General features: G+C 34.8%; 1 protein-coding gene across 21 annotated transcripts in view; it reads left to right on the top strand.

Moving 5' to 3' along the window:
* Nucleotides 1-22,066, top strand: part of LOC145248122 (disabled homolog 2-interacting protein-like) — a 1,344,959-nt gene that overhangs the window by 553,478 nt on the left and 769,415 nt on the right. For 15 of the 21 annotated variants that reach the window (XM_080109927.1, XM_080109911.1, XM_080109925.1 and 12 more), the window contains one exon: nt 3,481-3,543. The exons of the other annotated variants lie outside the window; for them this stretch is intronic. In XM_080109927.1, the coding sequence (XP_079966053.1) occupies nt 3,481-3,543 (63 nt within the window). The remainder of the gene's footprint in view (nt 1-3,480; nt 3,544-22,066) is intronic. 21 annotated transcript variants of the gene reach the window in all.

Consider the following 22,066-nt stretch of genomic DNA (forward strand, 5'->3'; position numbering starts at 1 on the left):
GCCTAATTTGCTCAGTGGGGGAGCAAATAAATACCCTGTTGTTCTTGGCCTTCAGGCCAAGATCAAAGTGTAGTATCTGTTCTGCAGATGCTGCACTTAAGATAATTTGTACCAGTCAATGGAGAGGAAACCCTCTATACTGGGACAATTATTATTTTTGGTAACCAGAGTGCTCCCTATTTGCCTACTTTTAAAACGGCCTTGTGCCTAATTTGATTTGGTGGGGAAGCAAATAAATACAATAAATAGAAAAGAGGGCTTTTAATATGGATATCAACACACAAACAAAACATAAATTTATAGGAGTATAGATAGATAGGCAACTTAAATTTGTTCAGCTATGATTTTTTGCCAAGAAACATATGTAAGATTTTTTTTGCTCCAAAATCTACATTAAATCCCAGTATTATATAACTTTAATCTGCCATTTATATATGCACTCAAATGCCTCCCTAGACAAGAGTGAACTTGAATGCCTACTAGACACTATCCTTGAGTGCCTAAGATTTCTCGGTGCAGGTTTTTGACATGAGGATACTTTTTCCTACAAGTAAACCCTGACTAAATATTCCAAATCACATAGTATTGGATCTGATCCAATCTTAATCTTTAGGGGATGATTCTTTGGATTTCTTGAATCTTCCAAGGGATTCCATTTGAAATAAAAAGGTAGAAAGAAAAAAGATTAAAAACATGGAGTTATATTTATTTTTTTTAACAAAAAGTCCCCGTCCTGATCGAATAGGCATAGAATATTAGATTCAATGAAATATGTTTGGTTTGTTTTGGTTGCTTTGCTTAACGGCATATCAACCCTTTTCATGTTATTTAATGCCGAATCCAGTTATTTTTGAAATAGTATTCATGTTGCATTCAGTTATTTTGTAAAAAGGTTTTTATTCTTCAAACTTTTTTGGATCTTCAATCGCTCGTTTGTAGTGTTTGGTTTGGTTTGGTTGTTTTAGAGTGGATTTTATCGTTTTTGTTCCCTGCTGTGCAGAACATGAATGAGTTTTGTATTGGGAGAGGGAAAAGAATTACAGTATTAATGTTTGGTACATTTTAAGTTAGGAAACCAGTAAGGAAGTGATGCCGATAGAAAGAGAAAGGGGAAATGGGAAGAAGGAAAAGGGGGGGTTGTTTTTGTTTTCAGTTTTGCGAAACATAATAAAGTTTTGCAAAAGGAAGTAGAAAAACAAAAAGCATCAATGTTAGGTGCATTTTGTCTCGGGAAGCCAATATCTTCAGACAGCCTGATCTGGTAGTACCAGAATGAAATATGTCTGAAAGATCACACACACACACACATATATATATATATATATATATATATATATATATATATATATAAAGAGAACGAAAACTAAAACTAAGTTGAAATTTCCAATCAAAAAAAAAAAAAAATTACAAAGTCCGTATTCCACGGAGTTTCAAAGAATGCTATATTTTTGCTATTCTTCTAATCAGAGGACAGACAGAAATCAACAAATTGATGAGAAGAACAACAAGAATAGCATTCTTTGAAACTCCGTGGAATAAGGACTTTGTAAATTGTTTTTTTTTTTTTTAGTATTCAGTCGAACAATAAATTTTGATTGTAAAGTTCAACTTACAGCTTAAATTTTCTTTCTCTTATAATAAGCTTTACTCACTATTGTGTGTGTATTGAGCTTTTTTTTTTTTTTTGGTTGGGATTAAAATATCTAAAAATAAATACTTGGTATTTATATTAGATTGAAATTTACCATTGCTTATATCGGGTGAACATTGCATCTTTTTTTATTTAATTATATATATATATATATATATATATATATATATATATGTATATATATATGAGAGAACTTGGATGTTTACTAGATACTATTCTCGAGTGTCCAAAGTCCCTTTGTATAGAGATTTGTCAGGACAACCTGGCATAAGGATACTTTCCCCTACAAGTAAACTCTAAGTATTCAAAATCATATGGTATTCGAAGCCCAAATAAAATCCCCTCGGTATAGCTAACATACACTGATTGTATGAGGATTGGTGCATCTTCTCTTAGTGAAGTTACTTACAGTAAGAACACTAAGCTGGATACTCCACCAGACTAGATGTATTCTTGTCTTAAAGGAAGACCAAGAGAAAGATATGCTACAACACAGTTAACTGGTCATTAAGGGAGAGCAAAATGAATGTTTCTAACTTCTTTATAAACTCAACGTTTGAGAGATAAAAGTGGATTATAATGGAAGATTCGAACATCTATGCATCTCATATACGGATCAATCGTTAGCCCCAGGTAAGGGGCCTCTTGATTTTTGAGAACTTATAAATAAAATGAAACAAAAACATTTGGGATTCATACTCTCGCGCGTTTCTCACTCTTTTTCATCTCCCGTTCTCAGTCGTCGGTGCTCATTCGATTCATCTTGGTTAAAGAATATCGATGAATCTGCTTGCGTTGATAATTGATCCCGTTTGGAATTCGTTGTGAAATGAGGGCAGTCAAAAGAAATGCTTGTTAATTGAACTAAACGCCCCCCCCCCCGCAGAATCGACAAAATGAGAAAAGGTGATGACGTCATCGTCGTTGTCTTGATGGTAAAGGATTACAGAAATGAATTGCAAAACCGCGGGTATTTTTAACGAATATTTCCGTTCTTCGGACGTGAAGAGTTAATTATATTAATAATTCCCGTCGATTTTACATTAAATATTTGTGCTTAGAAAGTTGAATGTTAAAAATTATTTAAAATAAAAGAATATTATTATATTGTTTTTAAATGATTCCTGTTTTCCATGAAATTTTGAGAGAAAAACGTTTTCGTTGTTTTATTTTTCCAAAACGAGTCAATCGCAGACGCATGAAATTACTATTTTTAATTCAAACTTTTATTTTTCATATTTCTAGTTGCGATGACCAACAATCCACCATTTTCCTGTTTCCCTCTCGTCTATCTCTCTCCCTTCACTCTCTCTCTCTCTCTCTCTCTCTCTCTCTCTCTCTCTCTCTCTCTCTCTAGCCACCGTCTTTCTCTCTCGCCACCGCCTTTTTTTCTCTCTCTCTCACCCCTCTGTCTCTATCTCGCGAGCGCTACTCTCTGTCTCTTTCACGAGCGCCCCCTTCTCTCTTTTTCTCTCTTCTAAGGCCTCTTGCGAGCGAGCGCCTCTCTCTCTCTGCCTCTCGCGAGCGCCTCTCTCTCTCTCTCTGCCTCTCGCAAGTAAGCAAGCAAGCAAGCGCCTCTCTCTCTCTCTCTCTCTCTCTCTCTAACTTTTTGCAAGCACGTCTTTCTCGTTCATCTCTATCTCGCTCCTCTCACGTCTCGTTCTTATCTCACTTCTGTCTCTTATGCCCCCTCTCTCTCTCTCCATTGATTGTTAATTTAATTCCAACTCTGCCCCTTCCCCTACCAATATTACCCCATCCCTCTCTGATCTAATATGTCTTTCTTGTCAATAACATCTAGCATCCCTAACCTTCTTACCTACTTTCAGAATTGAGCAAGAGTCTAGACTTCGAACCAGGACGGGGTCACACTTTGTTTCGAAAAATCTTCTGTAGGTATTTTTTCTTCTTTAACCATTTATTTCTTTTGCATTCAATGTCATCGTTATAGTCTCGTCACTGCATGATTGTAACATCAAAACAAAAAACCAAAAAAAAATGCATCAAAGTCAGTTTTGTCTATTAATATTTCAGTTGCTTCTTTCATGAAACCAACAATTCATGAATCTTTGTCGCTTGATGTTGCTTTATAATCTGTGCTTTTTATTTTTATTCTTATATCGATTCTTAATAAAGACTATTGAATAATTTCATATTTCGCCCCAGGAGATGAAAAACTTGGAGTTGTCTAGGACGAAGGTCGCCAATGGCTGATTCATGCAACGTACTTTGGACATTATACCAATTTTTATTCAACTTCAGATTAAAAAATAACTAAAAAAAAAAAACGAAAAAAAAAAACGTATTATAGATGATATATGTATGTGCATATCTATGGTCCTTATGAAATCTTGAAAGTATGTGACGTCATCCAACATAGTATAATCTAATCATCATCGTATCGGGCGGGTTGCCCGGACCAAATTGACTCTTTTCCTCCACCGGACTCTATCTTCCATGGCCTTAGGAAGATCTTCAAATGAAATAATGATAACAATGAAAACGACTGAAATATTAAGGAAAACTTTTGAATGAATATAGACATGATCCACGTGTGCTAGCCGGACTTATAGAGACTGCGACGAGGGAGGGGAGAACACAAGCACCACATTTAATCGAGTTGTTCTGACAATAATTTTGTCTACATCTAGTGATTCCGTGTTTAAGATCCCACAGTACCACATCACTGACGGCCTCATCTTCTGGAGCAGTGTCCGACATATCGTGTTCTTCTTATTCCTATTACTGAAGAGATCCTGGTCAATTGACCATGCAGACAGCTCATGGTTGGATGTGTTTCCAGTTTAAGCTTAACACTACCCTGAGCATTCTAGTGTAAGTTAATTTACTTTCAAGTTTGTTTTTTTTTACTTAGAGTCCATGTTGGTGAGCCATAAAGTAGTACCGTCTCCACTAAGGCTCTAAACATTTTTTTCTTGATCTGTTCCGAGAGGGCAGATTTCCATATAATTTTAAACTGATTGAGTGGACGCCTTTTTTCGGTGGATGCGATATGGCTGCCGAGATATTCAAAGTCATCTACTTGTTTGAGTGGTGTTCTGTCTAGTGTTTCAATTGAGCTGGTTTGGTGAAAGGACATATATTCTGTTTTAGTTGCGTTTGTATATAGTCAAATTATGACAGCTGGCTCTTCCAGGACATGTAGCAATATTTGTGCATTAGCATTGTCATAAACTTACAAAGCAAAATTATTAGCGTAAAGTAAAACCTAAAATGTGTTTCAAGTTTATGTGCAATATTTGTTATTGAATAGTTTCTTGCCGTTTTTGGTGCTGACTTTGTAATCGATCATTTGCTACTAGAAAGTCATCAACCGTAACGGCAAGATAACCGAAACAAATTTGCTATAATTTTCGGTTCTTCTTCGTTATTGTAGCGAAATTGAAATATTGAATTTCAAATGAAATAATAACAATATTTAAAACGGCTGAAATATTAAGGAAAATCTTTGAGTGTGGAAACTTATAGACATGATCCACAAGTGCTAGCCGAACATATAGAAACTGTTACAGAGGTAAAGCACAAACACCATTTGTAATCATGAAAACTGAAACTGTAAAATAGTAAGTTAACCGCCCTCACCTTCCTTTTTTGTGTGTGCCACGGCAAATAAGTGAGGAAGGGTCAAGGAGGATGGAAAGACCGAGGAGAGAAAGCACTAATAATACCTCCACTGGTTGAGTGCGAAAAGGACTGGAACCTTGGAGAGGCTTATTGCCATCCTAATCCCAGTGAAGACCAATGGTCACTACCAACGAGAAATCAATGATAAATGGCTATTTCAATAATGCAAACTAATTAATGAAGACACTTGAATGAAGAAACTAACCTACATGAGTTACAAACGCTAACCAGATATATGGAAACTGTAATCAAAATAAAGCTAGAAGATAATGGAACCCCACATATAGCCAAGAAAACCAAAACCACAAAATTGTAAGTTAACTACCCCCCCCCCCGCAAAAAATGTAGTGTCGGTACTGACTGGCACCACACCAAATAGTCGTGAAGGGTCAAGGAGGATGAAAGAGAGAAATCCAGACTTCCACTGAATGAGTGCGAAGAGTGGTGGAACCATGAGGAGGCTAGTTGCCACCCAAATTCCAGTGAAGACCAATGGTCATTGCCAGCAAAAAATCAATGGTAAATCAATGTTTCGGTAATACAATGTCATTTGCAAAAGTTATTGAAAGAGATGGAGAGGACTGGAAATCAGGGGATATTTGTTGAACCCAGATTCCAGGGAACACCATCGGTTATCTGATAATGGCTTATGTGAGAACTTCTAGTGATACAAAATAATAATAATGATGATGATGATTGGGAAATACAGATTTTCCGTTAACTATTGGTCCGGCAATTCTTTTAATTCGTATAAAAATCACAAAACTTGATACTCCTGCTGCCACCGAACTAGTTTACTGAGCAGCCGACAGATTGTTCTATGTGCTGTGTGCCATCAATTTGTTAGTTTACACTGCAACTTCCGGTGGTAGTCTTCCTTTATTTCGAGATTTATATCTTATTTTCCTTAAGTTCAACCACAATTGTCGCATCTAGGGCGAATTCCAGTGACAACTGTGGTGTTAAGTGTAAACACTTGTCTATTTTTATGAAAATACGTTAAAGAAAAAGTTAGTTTTTTCACAATAATAGATTTTAGAAATCAATGTCCTCTTTAGTTTGCTTTTTTATTTGTGATGTTTAATGATAATTCTCTGCCAGGGTTGACTCGTTCGCATGTTTATTATCTGTTGTTACAAAACGTACTTGTTTTCTACTTATATCTCTCTTGTTATATATATATATATATATATATATATATATATATATATATATATATATATATATATAATCCTGTAAAGCGTTTATCTATCTTTTGAAATGCCACACTTTTCTTTTCTTTTGCATCCCCAAAATGTAGTTTTCTTTCTTTTTTTCTGAATTTCTTTGCTTTTTTTGTTCAGTGGATTTTTATTCATTTGCATTTTGAATGGAAACGGTTCTTAAATTGTACCATCATCACCATCATCATCATCAGTGAATGTCATCATCTCATATTCATATGAAGCATGTCGATATGATTAGAAAACATTGCTTTCATACGCGTGTTTATAAATGAACCATTAACCTTGTTAAGTGTTAAACAAGCGCATAAATATACATTTATACAAACATGCGCATAATTGCACAAAGACGTACACACGCACAAAATGGCCCAAAGACATACGCATGCACAAAATGGCCCAAAGACGTATGCACGCACAAAATGGCACAAACACATGCATAATGGCCCAAAGACGTACACACGCACATAATGGCACAAAGACATACGCGCACACACTTAATTCCCCAAAGACGTACAGGCGCACGCTTAATGGCACAGACACGCACACATTATGACATTTGTCCTGGAATCCAGTAAGACCAAGAGACCAACATGAAAGATATACCACAATGTATAAAAATGGATAATTGGGGAGAGGAAAATTATGTCCTCAATTTCTTTACTAACTCAGTGCTTGAGAGATAAAGAACTTTAATGGAACATTCGAATATCTATGTATCTCATATAGACTTCAAGTGTTAGCCCCTGGTTGTGGGCCCCTTGATTTCTGAGAACTTCGACTGAAGTAAAATAAAAAAAAAAGAGAAAACATAGACATGCACACTTACTGGCATAGACACACGCACATAATTGCAAAAATGCATACATAATGGCACAGACATGCACATATAATGCCACAAAGACGTACGCATGCACATAATGGCACAAAAACGCACACACATGCATAATGGCATAAAGACGCACACATGCATAATGGCACAAAGACGCACACACGCATAATGTTGCAAAGACGTACACATGCATAATGTTGCAAAGACGTACACATAATGTCAAAAAGACGTACACATAATGTCAAAAAGACGTACACATAATGTCAAAAAGACGTACACATAATGTCAAAAAGACGTACACATAATGTCAAAAAGACGTACACATAATGTCAAAAAGACGTACACATAATGTCAAAAAGACGTACACATAATGTCAAAAAGACGTACACATAATGTCAAAAAGACGTACACATAATGTCAAAAAGACGTACACATAATGTCAAAAAGACGTACACATAATGTCAAAAAGACGTACACATAATGTCAAAAAGACGTACACATAATGTCAAAAAGACCTACACATAATGTCAAAAAGACGTACACATAATAGCACAAAGAGACACACACACACACACACACACTTAATTGCACAGACACGCACAAATAATGGCACAAACATGCACACACAATAGTACAAACGTGCACACATAATGGCAAAACATGTTCACACGCACACTTAATGGCACAGGCATGTAACATAATAGCACAAACACGCACATCTGCACATAATGGCACACATACAGACACTTACTGAATACAACTTCATTAATTATTTGTTTAAATTTTAACAACGCTTCTTGTACTACACTATAATTAATTCACATTTGAATTCCAGATTTTTTGATTTCATGAATACTTTTTTATTAATTGATTGATTTATTTATATCTTATTTTATTGAAAATGCTTTTTTGTTTGCAAACCATTTTTTATATATTTTTAAATTTAAGCTAACCAGAGAGGAAATTTTACTAATGTTACCCTTTGATGAAAAGAGCTTATTTTTGAAAATCCATGGATTAAACATTTTTCTTTATTATAATTCATTGTTTGAAGTTCAGATAGATTAATAATTTTTGTAATTTATTCAATTTTTATATTCACCATCAATTTTTCTTGTTTCTTATACACATACACACACATATATATTAGTAAGTTATGAAAATATATATGCCAATTTAAGCTACACTTAACATTCTGCGTTTCATCCTCATCAGAATTCGTCAGGCTTATGCGAAAAGTTGTGGTTATCATGCATTTTTATAAAAACTCATGGTATTGAATTTTCTACTTAGCCAATCAGCTTCTTAGTTGTAACCTAATCAACCAATGGTTGGGCTCTTACAGGACTAATGTACAATCGACCTCTTTCCTTTGTATGTTTTTATGAGAAGGGTAGATATCCTTTGTGTGTAAGAAGCTGACCTACTTTCAACCTAGGTTCAGTTAGATATGTTATTTTGTGTTTTGGTTTATATTACAGATATTATGTAGTTTTATTTATAAAATTGTTTATTATATGAATATATATGTTTATCTTAATTTATTTTTATTTCATTTATTTATTTATTTATTTTCTATTGTTATTTTCAATTTTAAAATTATTTATTAATTGCTATCCTAGGATAAAAGTTATCCTGTGCACACAGTTGTTCTCTATTTCTTCCCTACAGTTTAATAGATGTTGGGGTTCTTTAAAGAATAGGTTAGCAACTTTCTCTTTCAGGCATAATCTACATGGATCGTCTAGGTCCCTACATGTATTTGCTTGTCTTACTATTTCTCGTTCGACTATCAGTGAACGTCCATGTTCTTTGAGTTCCCAGTATTGGTTTGCTAGTACTGTTTTCATTCTGTGTTTTGTTGTTTTTGAACGTGCTTTTATAGTCATAATATCTGGTTTTGAAATCTAAGGAGGTCATACCTACGTAATATTTCTTGTTATTCAGGTTTCTTTGGCAAATATTGTGGCCTGGTAAACTAAGCTTTTGGTTAGATATTTATTTTGAAGTAGTCAGAGTGTGAGGGATCTACAGTTACATTTATTTTGTTCATTATTAGTATTTTTATTTCTTTTAGGGTTGTTGTTTAGGTTTGGTTTATGATTATTATTATTATTATTATTATTATTATTATTTCTAATAATTACATTTTTGTCTTTTGTGCTTTATTTTTATCATGATGTTCACTTTTTCATTATTTTGTTATTGTTTTCATTGCTCTTATTTAATATTTTGTTATGTACTTCAATTATCATCTCTAAATTTTCGCAGTAGCTATAGGATAACTTTAGGTTATTTTTATTGAAGATGTTGTGTAGGGATTGATTATGCTTTTCAATGAGATTTAGGAATTCCTTGCCAAGTTGGGTTTTTAACATTAGATTGTATGGCGGCGTATACCAGATTACATTTCTTTTTCTTCTATTTTTAATTTTTTTATAGTTATTAAAGTTTTGTTGCCTATATTTAATATCAATATTTTTGTACCTACAATTTTTTAAGCTGTGTCGTAGATGCTGATTGACCTGTTAAATACATTTTCATCACTTGAATTATTACTGAGTCTACTTACAATTGAATTAGGAATCTATTTTATAGTTGATGGGGGGTGATTGGACTTAGGGTTTAAGTATATTGGATTAGCGTTATCTTTTAAGTAGGGTTCATAGGTATTTTTGTCTAAATTTAACGTGACATCCAGGAAATTTGTTATTTTTATGTTAGCTAGAACATCTACTTTTAGGCCTAATTTTTTCACCTCGTTGTATATGATTTTTTTAAAAGCTTTCTACCTTGACTTTGTTAGTCTTTTATTATAGCCAATCCATCATCTCTATATAGGCGGATATCTGTAGTCAAATATGCTTGTGAGGGTATATAAAATGAATAATCCCAAAAGATCTGATGCCTCTGCAGAGTCTAAAGGACCCATTGCCAAATCAAAAGAGTTTATCCTTTTTGTTTTTATCCATTGGTTATTGTTATTTATTAAAACTGATTTTCTACATTTTTTAATAATGTGGATTTCTTCCGATCCGGTATATATTTCGGCAAACTCCAGGGCAATGTTGAAGAGTTCTTCCGATATCAGGGGATAGAAATTTACGATGTCAAACTATAGAAACCTACATTTATTTTTGTTTTCTATATTTTAAAATCACGTAATTGCTTCGGCAGTATTTCCCCATTGGTTTAATACTAGGTCTTGTTTTATTTGTTTGCTTACTCTAGAAAGTATTGTTTTACTGATTCTACCTATTTCTGGTTTAGTTTGGTTTGTCAAACAAGTGCTATGATTATTATTAAAATCATATCTGTGGTCTTTGAGTAAAATGTATGCTTCTTTATATTTTAATTTGCTAATTTTATCACTAATCTTTAGCTTATTGGTGATTTGTTTACTTTCAGCATTTATTATATCTATGTAGTTGCATTTGTTTGCATCCAGTTTTTTGTAGTTTTTTTTGTAATGTTTTCTGTGATTAGTTTGTGTTGTGAAGGAACATAACTGGCTATACACCGGTTACAAACTGTATATATATATTGGACTGTTTGGCAGACAGCGGCAGACAGCGGCAGACAAGCAGTCGCAGTAAGACGGATAGTCTTACGTGTTGATTATCAGACTTTCTTCCCCATACTTGTTACTATGTACTTCTATTTACCTTAGGCGAGCAGCCTTACGTTTCTGTATTATAAATAAACCCCATTACACATACCACTCGGTGTAACTCACGTTTGTCTTTATTTCCTAAGTATTTAGGAATATAACAATGACGACGAAAGGATGTTCTTTCTCTTAACAGAGATAAATTACCGTACCAAGGACTGTGTACAATGCAAGGATTTTTTGTTTTACGAAAAAAACAAACTACACAAGGATTTTTGACCACGTGCGTCAATGAATTTAAAAATTTTTCCTACCTAAAGTAGCGAAAAGTACGGATTTTTCTTCGTAAAGAACTCACAAGAAATTATAGAAACATGTTCAAGGTAAAGTGGAATTTATATTTATTTTGACAAGTAAAAAAAAAAAAAAAATGGTCGCAAGTTGAATTCGAAACTACACTAAAGGATTACGAGTTTCGAAAGAAAAAATATAAATACAACGACTATTGTACCATTTTATGCCACGTGGGAACGGCAGCCATATATATTTTTTTTTTTTGGAAAATTAATTGTTTGTTATTGCCTTTATATAAATAATTGGAACTATTTGTCGTGGGAAGTAAGAAATATTTTGTGTATGAACTTACGTTGTTGAAAAAAAAAAAAAAAAAAAAAAAAGAATTATTTTACAAAGCCTGTTGAATTACTATGGATGAACTTTGTTGAAACGTGTTGTGTCTGCATATTGCTACTAATTTACGATATACGTAAATTTACGATTTTTCTTTGGAATTATTGTGTAGAATTCGAAAAGACATTTTTGTACTAGAAGCTAACATGGAACAATTAGCAGAGTTAACTAAGGCTCTAGCCCTTAGCATCCAGGAACAGACAAAAATGACTCAACAATTTTTAGCGCAACAACAACAACAACAACAAATTCAACAACAACAGCTACAGCAACAGCTGCAACAACAACAAGAAAGAACACAAAAAACTTTAGAGGCACAACAAGAACAAACAAACATACTACAACGACAAATGTCGACACAGCAAAAGAATTTAGAAAAGCTAATTCTAACGTCGACCGGGAAGAAGACTAATTTTTCTGCCGAGGGTATTTCAAATTCACTAACGGAATTTCGTTACTCCCCGGATACTGGTGTTACTTTCCCTGCATACTACAGAAGATACGAAACAATTTTTACGAAAAGATGTTTAGACTGGACCGATGAGGAAAAAGTTACCCTGCTACTACAAAAACTGGGTACTGATGAAAACACCAAGTATGCAAATCTAATTCTATCAAAAAAACCGGAGGAGGTTTCGTTCGAGGAAACAATTAGTACCTTGTCGAAAATATTTGATAAAAGGGATAGCCTATTTCACTCTAGATACAAATGTTTGAACATTCAGAAGGCAGAAGCTGAAGACTATCTAGAATATGCTTGCACTGTGAACTGTTTATGCGAATCATTTAAATTGAATGAAATTTCCGCAGACCAATTTAAATGTTTAATCTTTGTACAAGGTCTCACAGCACCAAGGGACAAAGATATACGTTCACGGATCCTAACAATTATGGAGGCGGATCCTAACATAACATTGCAAAAAGTCACTGAAGAGTGTCAACGTCTGATTAACATAAAGAAAGACAACACTCGCATTGAAGAGAAAAATATTTTTAAGGTGCAGCAAGTAAAAAGGCAAGGGACCACAAGAAAGTCCAGGTTCCAAGAACACAGGATCCTTAAAGGATACAAAGACCCAAAGCTAAAGTGTAAATGTTGTGGTAGTTTAAGACACAACAATAAGACCTGCTGGTTTAGGAACAAAATATGTTATGAATGTGGTCTCAGAGGTCACAAGGGAACATACTGTGCCCAGAAGAAAAGACAAGGGACCGATAATGTAAATACGCTTCGCATGAATAAAGAAAAAAGCTGCGAAAGACGGAAATATGTTGATGTTCGGATAAATGGACATCTGGTTACATTGCTTCTGGATAGCGGTGCAGATATTAGTATTATAAATGAAGATATATGGAAAAGGATAGGTCGACCTGAATTAACGAAAACCAGAAAGACGGCGAGAAGTGTGTGCGGCAAAAGATTAGAGTTCAAGGGAGAATTAAAATGCAAAGTGACATTCGCTAACCAGACTCATAAATCCAAAGTGTACGTCGTACCAGGAAAGAATACATGCCTGTTTGGGGTAGATTGGATTGTCCTGTTTAATTTATGGGAGAAACCCATAAATTCGTTTTGTAACGTTTTAACTGCAGAAAAAGCAAACCAAAGGGAAGACTTCCTGAAGGATTTGAAAACTGAATTTCCCAATGTTTTTGCCGAAGGACTAGGACTCTGTATTAAGACAGAGGCAAAATTTGAATTAAAGAAAAATGCCACTCCAGTATTCAAACCTAAAAGGAATGTGCCTTTTTCAGCGATGGACGCAATCGAAAAAGAGTTGGATAGACTTCAACAACTGGAAGTCATTGAAAAAGTTAACCACACAGATTGGGCAAGTCCAACCGTGTATGTAAAGAAAAAAAATAACAGAATAAGGGTCTGTGGAGATTTTTCAACGGGTTTAAATGACTGTCTATTGGACCATAATTATCCCCTTCCATCCGCAGAAGATCTGTTCTCTAAGCTTAACGGAGGAAAAATTTTTTCTAAGATAGACCTCTCAGATGCTTACTTGCAAATTAAGATCAGCGATGAATGCTCCAAATACTTAGGTATAAATACTCATAAGGGCATTTTTAAGCTAAAGAGGCTTCCTTTTGGATTAAAGGTTGCTCCTGCTATTTTCCAGCAAATTATGGACACGATGCTGGCAGGGTTGGAATTTTCAATGGCCTACCTTGACGATATCCTAATTAAAAGTGAAAATTTGCAAGATCATAAGAAGCATGTAAAAGAAGTATTCAAAAGAATACAGGAATTTGGTTTTAAATTGAGCCCAGAAAAATGCGATTTTTTTATGAAAAAAATTAAATATCTAGGTCAAATAATCGACAAAGAGGGTCGAAGACCGGATCCACAAAGGACTGAAGCAATTGAAAAGATGCCTGCTCCAGATTCAGTGACAAAATTAAAATCGTTTTTGGGATTAGTTCAATACTATGCAATTTACATCCCTAACATACATAATTTAAGAGCTCCTCTTAACGAGTTACTGAAAAAGGGTGTTAAATGGAACTGGAATAAGGAATGTGAATCTGCTTTCCAAAATATCAAAAGATGTCTACTGTCAGACTTAGCATTGGCACATTTCAATCCAGAAAAGGAACTAATACTAGCAACGGACGCCAGTGATTACGGTGTTGGCGCTGTATTACTTCACAAGTATGAGGATGGTAGGACAAAAGCTATCGCCCATGCTTCAAGAACGTTGGTTGCAGCGGAGAAAAATTACAGCCAAATTGAAAAAGAGGCGCTGTCGATAATATTTGGAATTACAAAGTACAATCGATTTCTCCATGGACGATCTTTTATTTTGCAAACCGACCATAAACCCCTACTTACCATATTTGGATCAAAGAAAGGCATTCCCACACATACTGCGAATCGATTACAGCGATGGGCTGTAACCCTCTTAAACTATCAGTTTAAGATGGAACATGTATCCTCAAAAAAGTTAGGACACGCAGATGCATTATCACGGTTGATCCCTAAAAGAAGCGAAAGTTTCGAAGAAACGGTAATTGCTGCGCTTAAAGACGAAAGTGAATGTACAAGTTCAATGTGTAATATGATACGTGAACTTCCGGTAACTTTCGAAAAAATAAAAAAAGAGGCAGTAAATGACATTTTCATTAAGAAAATGAAAAATCAATTGGGATGGATAAAAAAAAATAAAAAGGTAGATCAAACAACGCCTTTTTCCATCTGTGAAGATGTGCTCATGTATGGTGAGAGGATCGTAATTCCACTAACGTTACAGAGGAAAATTCTGAAGGAATTTCATACAGGTCATCCGGGCATTTCGAGAATGAAATCCCTTATGAGAGGATATGTGTACTGGCCTGGTATGGACAAGGAAGTTGAAAAATGTGTCAAGACATGCAGAGGATGTCAATTAGCAGCTCGAGATCCTCCAGTAAAAACGACGCCATGGCCAAAGACGGACCTACCCTGGTCACGTCTGCATATTGATTATGCGGGACCTATAAATGGTTATTTTTACTTGATTATTGTAGATTCTTTTTCAAAATGGCCAGAAATATTTAAGTTTAGACATCCAACAGCAAAAAACACTGTGAGTGCGCTTAATGAAATTTTTAGCCGTTTTGGAGTGCCAAAAACCTTAGTGAGCGATAATGGAACAGCATTTACTGCTCATGAATTCAAAGAATTCTGTGACTCACTAAATATTCTACATATGACAACACCTGTGTACCATCCACAATCGAATGGGTTGGCCGAAAAATTTGTAGATACGTTTAAAAGGGCACTTAAGAAAAATCTTACTACGGACACAGACGAACAATGTATTCAAACATTTTTAGCAATTTACAGGGTGACACCAAATCCTAATAATAATGTCAATTCTTCCCCGGCTGAGCTAATGTTTGCAAGAAAGATAAGATCTGTCTTCGATAGGCTGCTACCAGAGAAAAAGAAAGTTTTAAAAAAAGAAAACCTTAATACCAAGTGCTTCTCCCCAGGTGAAAATGTATATTTCAAAAATTTTCAAAATGGACGAAATCAGTGGGTTGAAGGTATTATCAAAAAAAGGATTGGGAGCATGGTCTATACCATCCAAGGATTAAGTTTTGTCTGCAAAAGACACAGAAATCAAATACGTCCCAGACTGTCTCCAAATGTGGAAGAGACACCAATGGAAACATTGTGCGATATTTTTGATATACCAAAACCAGCGTGTGTACCGCAAACAATGAATATTTCGCCTGAACCGACCATACGGGCTGGACAGAAACCTTTACCCCGGGTAACGCTGACCAGAAGGAAAAGCGCAAGAAAGAGAAAAGTTACCAGGAGATTAAGCCCTGACCCTAAAAGGAAGAGGTATTTAAGCTAAAATCAGGAAGATTTCAGCTTCAGGGGGAGGTGTTGTGAAGGAACATAACTGGCTATACACCGGTTACAAACTGTATATATATATTGGACTGTTTGGCAGACAGCGGCAGACAAGCAGTCGCAGTAAGACGGATAGTCTTACGTGTTGATTATCAGACTTTCTTCCCCATACTTGTTACTATGTACTTCTATTTACCTTAGGCGAGCAGCCTTACGTTTCTGTATTATAAATAAACCCCATTACACATACCACTCGGTGTAACTCACGTTTGTCTTTATTTCCTAAGTATTTAGGAATATAACAGTTTGTTATATTCTTGTATCTGTTTCATAAATTTTTTTGGTTTTATTTGCTTTTATGAAAATTTTATTAGAATTGTTTGTTTCTAACGATTTTGTGTAGTTTATTTTGGAAATTATTATGCTGATTATGGAATTCTAAATTTTTTTAATATATATATATATATATATAATCTTATTATCATTTACTTAAAACATGAATCAGTTTGTATATGTCAATCGTAACATATTAAACAACTTTTTACATATATAAAAAAAATCTCCTGTTAATTTTTTTTCAATTATAAAACTTTCCACGTATATATGAATAACGAAATAATTTTGTTGATTTGTTAATTGCAAACAAAACAATATTGTAATAATTTTCCTTTTTAAATGTAATAAATTACCAACTAAGGGGAATTGATTTTAGATTTTTGAAAGCTATATATATATATATATATATATATATTAAGATTAAACGTTGATGAACAGATAAATAATTTTGGTTTATCCCTTTTTCATTTCTCCATTATGTTGAAATATTTCCATGTTTAACTATATATATATATTTATATTTCTCTCTTTCTGTGTTATATATATATATATATATATATATATATATATATATATATATATATATAACACAGAAAGAGAGAAATATATATATATATAGTTAAACATGGAAATATTTCAACATAATGGAGAAATGAAAAAGGATAAACCAAAATTATTTATCTGTTCATCAACGTTTAATCTTTATTTCAAGACTTCCTAGAGATGATTGATTTGAAGAGATAAAATACTAGTACAATATTTGAAATTATATTTGTTTGTTTTTTTTTAATATGAAATTGATATTGTTGCTTGTTTATTTGAACGAAAAAAAAAACATAGCCGTTACTATTCAAAGCACGTATAGCATTTATGGCATGAAATAAGTTAATTAATTTACATGTATGTATGTGTGTGTAACGTTATACAGCTCGTTTACACACGTGTTAGCATGTAAACACTTGGGACCCAACACGTTGTAGACTATTGCAAAGGAGGCTAAGAAAATGGATAACTCGACTCACTCCCCCCCCCCCGTTGAAACGATGACATTTATTTTAGGGTACTTTCCCCGAATAAAATGATTGTCTTGAACTGATTCCCTGATTACACGTTCTTCTTTGTACATCTTTTTCTTTTCTTCCTTGCTGCGACGTCACTTTGCACATGGCTTGGCATTTGCATACAGTCGCCGTATGCGAGTCAACACTCTGTTACACAACACACACACACACACACACACACACACATATTAGTTGTTTGTTAGATTTGTTTTAGCAGTGCCGTATCTAATATAAGAGTACTAATAGCATAAAAAAAAGTTATCTCAAACTACACTCCTTTATTTTTTTCATTTGTTCGCCCAAACTCCTTTCATTATTCAATTATCTCAAATGATTGGATAAAAACAATTAAAAAAAAAAAAAATGCCCGTATCTGCGGCTCGTCGTAACTTGTCTTGCTATCAGAAAAAAAAAATGGCTGCGAGATATTATTGGCTTTTCTGATAATTTTCTTCATCTAACGGAAATGGCTTCAAACTGAAATGGCTGCTTAAGCTTTGTCTTCACTAGATTTGACATGGGTGGACCTTGTCGAAAGTGTGAGGTGGCCCCCACTCCCCCCACCCCCCACCACACAATATCTCATCATTCGTTTTTAATCTTTAGCCGTCATCTTCCCGTTCGGCAACCTGATTGTGCCTATCACAAAATCTTCACCTCAAAATGCTAATCTTTGTGAAGTTGAACCAGGAAAACAAAACAAAACAAAACAAAACAAACAAAAGCATAAAAAACAGTCAAATTTTGACGCCATTTTTTTTTTCGTGTTCATATTTTTTTTTTTTTCGTATTCATATTTTTTTTTTCGTGTTCATATTTTATGTTTAATGTTTATGTTTAATGAAGAATCCATTTGAACTTTTTGCGATTTCTCAAAGAATATCTCAACTATTATGTAAAAGAAACTTTGTGTGTGAGAGCGCGTTCCCTATTGACTTGAAAACGGCTGAATTATGAAATTTCACAAGAAGGACTTTACGTGTCTGGTACTGTTCTCTAGGTAAGTTTTGTATCGGAATGTCTTTGATAAGTATCGATAATCGAAAATTACCATTAAGAGAATGAACACCGTATACATCCTAACATCACAAGTGCATTTGAGGAGTTTTATCACACAAGCCGAAAGGCCCAACATATAAAATCAACAGTAGGTTCGAAATAAATGTTTCTATTTACAGCACAATTGAACCATGATACTTGAGGTCCTGGATATGACCTTAAACTATATCCAGTGGTGAGGTCCCAGCTTGTGGGCTTTGGGGAGTGTGGAGCCACCCTTTAATTACCATTGCTCCCAGGTCCACTCTGACCCAGAGTGGTAGTACCTGTTAGGGTCCCAACTATGGGTTAAATAGAAACCGACGTGAAAACAACAAATATATTCTATTAAAAATATTTTTCTTCAAAATCTTTGGATTCGGCATTAAATAACCCGAAAAGGGTTGATATGCCGTAAAACAAAAACAACCAACCAACCAACCAACCATGATACTTGACTATTTCAAGAGTTACACCACACAGCCTGCGCTTAGAACAGTCCTTCTCAAAGATGTTTCTTTTGATTGTATTTGTATTTAGTGTCTGTTTTTGAACACCGAATAGAAGCTTTTTTTGTCTAATTGTTTGATTATTATTTGTACTCACCAGGAGTCCTCCCATTGGTTACCATAAGAGATTACTCACCTATAATAACTGATCATGTTCCCTGGAGTCTGGGTGACAACAAGTCTCCTCAGATTTCCTGTGTTCTTTACCTCTATTGATAACCAGCTCAGGTGACTTCATATTATCTCAACAGCTACTTACCATTGACTTCTCAGTGGTATTGGTTATTGGTATTATCTGGAGTTTAGATGGCCAAAAGTCTCCCGAAGGACACACATTTCTCTGCACTCTTCCAGTGGAGGTTTTGTTAGTACTCTCCTGGATCCCTCACAACTCTTTCATGTGGGACCATCTGATGTAGACTCCATCATTTTTCCTGTGTGTGTATGTGTAAATTTATTCTCTCAGTTGTGTTTTTAAGATTTCCCACATAGTTGGTAAACAGGTTATGGGCCTGTAGTTTCTGGAGGTGGTTTCCTTTTTAGTTTCTTTCCGTATCAATATAGGGTTTGTTAATTAATTAGTTAATTATTAACCATTGATAGTTAATTATGAATTCAATAAAAAACATACCTTGATTGTTTCAAATAAAATTCACAAAGGAAGTCATATTGATGGTTGAAAAAAGATAAATTAATTAACACGTAGCATGTTTTAGTTTTATACACACAGAAACAGACACCATTTGCATTGATTTACGTACTTAGATGAAGAGAGCAAGTACACATAAACACTTGTTTATATAAAATCAGTGGAGTAAATCTCACTCTAAAAAAGTTGCCTCCCCTTGTCTACGTTTGTGTCAAGGTTACCTGGACAGGAGTCAAACTTTTTAATATACTAGCATTGTTGCCTGGCGTTGCCCGGGTGTTTGGAGGTGTGTGTTGAGCAAAAAAAAAAAAAAGTGGTAGTAGGAAGGCAGGCTCAAACCTGTACCACAAAGGAGGAAAATAATGGGGAAAAAAACTAACGATTTTGCTGTTATGTTCACCGCCAAACCGGAAGTGATGTAGATTTAAATTAAGGCTAGACAATCGAAAATATCGGTGACAAAAGTGACCCCCCCTGTAGAAAAGTGCCCAGTTGAGGGTGAAGAAATGTTTTTAGCTAATTTTTCTGTATTTGTCGTCTGAAGGGTCGAGCATCAAAACGGTACTGATCTTGTGAAAATTCGTCGCCTCTGTCGAAAGTTTTAGGCAGACATGCAAACATACATGCATACATTTATATATTGGCAGATGAAATTTTTGATCCAAACCGATTAAAAAGCTTGCCCTATTTCTGAATACCCTTTATGTAAAATTTCAAATGTTTCGACCAGAAATTGTCTGAGTAATTTGGTAGCGACCGCAGAGGTCAAATTTTTAAAAACTTTGACCCCTATTATGACCTTTTAACATTTATTGTTTTGGGCTCAAATCAAGTTATTAAGTTAGATCCATGTCCAAGGAACCTATATCTAAAATTTCAATTGTTTAGACCCAAAATTGGCGGAGGAGTTTGGTTTCCGGCGGAAAACAGATTACAAAGATTTTCCCAAATCTCCATACCCTGTTTATCAAATTTCGAGTCTGTAGACTGAGAATCGACAGTTATAATGATGTACACAGACACACACACACACACACACACACAGAGACACTTTCACTTTTATAGATATACTAGTAGTTCCGCCCGCCTTTTCTCAGGCCCTATGTACTGTTCATAACTTTATGTGCATATGTATATATTAAAAAGTGTGAATATGTATGGTAATGTCTTTCTATATGACAAGGCTTCCTTTAACAACCATAGAGAAAAGTTATTAGAAACTGCAGACGTCAAATCTTTTTTAACTTTCACCCTAATTTTGACCACTTAACATTTATTGTTTTGAGCTCAAATTGAATGAAAATGTTTGACCCATGTCCAAGTAATCTACATCTAAAATTTCAAGTGTTTGGACCCAAAATTGGTGGAGGAGTTTGGTAGAGTCTGCAAAAGTCAACTCTGTAAACTTTGACCTCTTGCCAGCCAAATTTTCGCCCCAAAACTGATTAAAATGTTTGCCGCATGTCTGAATACATTTTATGTAAAATTTCAAATGTTTAGACCCAAAATTGGCTTAATAATTTGCTAGAGACCGCAAAGGTAAAATCTTTTGAACTTTGACCCCTTGCAACACAAACTTTCAGCAAAAAAAAAAAAAAATGATTAAAACGCTTTCCCTATATGAATACCTTGTAGAAGCCTAGGATATAATAATAACCCGAACTTGAGATGAACACACATTTCTATTTCGTTCTCCAACACCAGTCCCGCAACGAACGATGGTTACACCCGCGCGGACATGAACACGTGTTGTATCTAAAACATTCATTCTTTCAACAGTAAATAAACGACACGTTTATCTTATCCATCAATTGAGTTTTTGTTTCCTTCAATTCCATTCGTTTCATTATTTTCTTGTGGCGAGTTAGGGTATTATTATATCCTGGTCCGCAACACTTTTAATTTCTTGAAACATTACTCCTCATTGGAACTCATTTGGAGTTTCTGTCACTTTTTCCATGAAACACAAGCAAACATTGCTTTTTATATCTATAATATACGTGGCTGGTTACCTTTAATGCATCCAAAACCAAACTCCTATCCTTACATCATCAACGCTCTGATCCCCATCTGGCATCAATTAGGATGGATGGCTCTTCTCCCACAGAAGAGACGTTGCGAGCCTATCCTTGTTTTATCGTTATTTCCATGGCAGGTGCTCGTCTGAACTCCAATCTCTGGTCCCCCCCCTCGCCAATCTTTCACGAAAAACACCCGTCTAGCGGAATCCACTGTGAAAAATTTCCCCCACCCTTTATCTGTGCCTAAATCAAAACGTGGATTCCATGAACAAAGCTTCTTTCAACGCCTTGGAACTCTGTTCCGTCTACCTGCTTCCCACCTGACTACAACTTGGATGTGTTCAAGTCCAACGTTAACAAATTCCTAATGAACCGCCCCCTTAAGTAAACACTTCATCAAATCTCCACACTAACGTAATGTACTTGCAATAACCCTTATCCCTG

This window comes from Euprymna scolopes, chromosome 26 (genome assembly GCF_053919585.1).
Source record: "Euprymna scolopes isolate OS-2025 chromosome 26, ASM5391958v1, whole genome shotgun sequence".
In the NCBI taxonomy this organism is placed as follows: Eukaryota; Metazoa; Mollusca; class Cephalopoda; order Sepiida; family Sepiolidae; genus Euprymna; species Euprymna scolopes.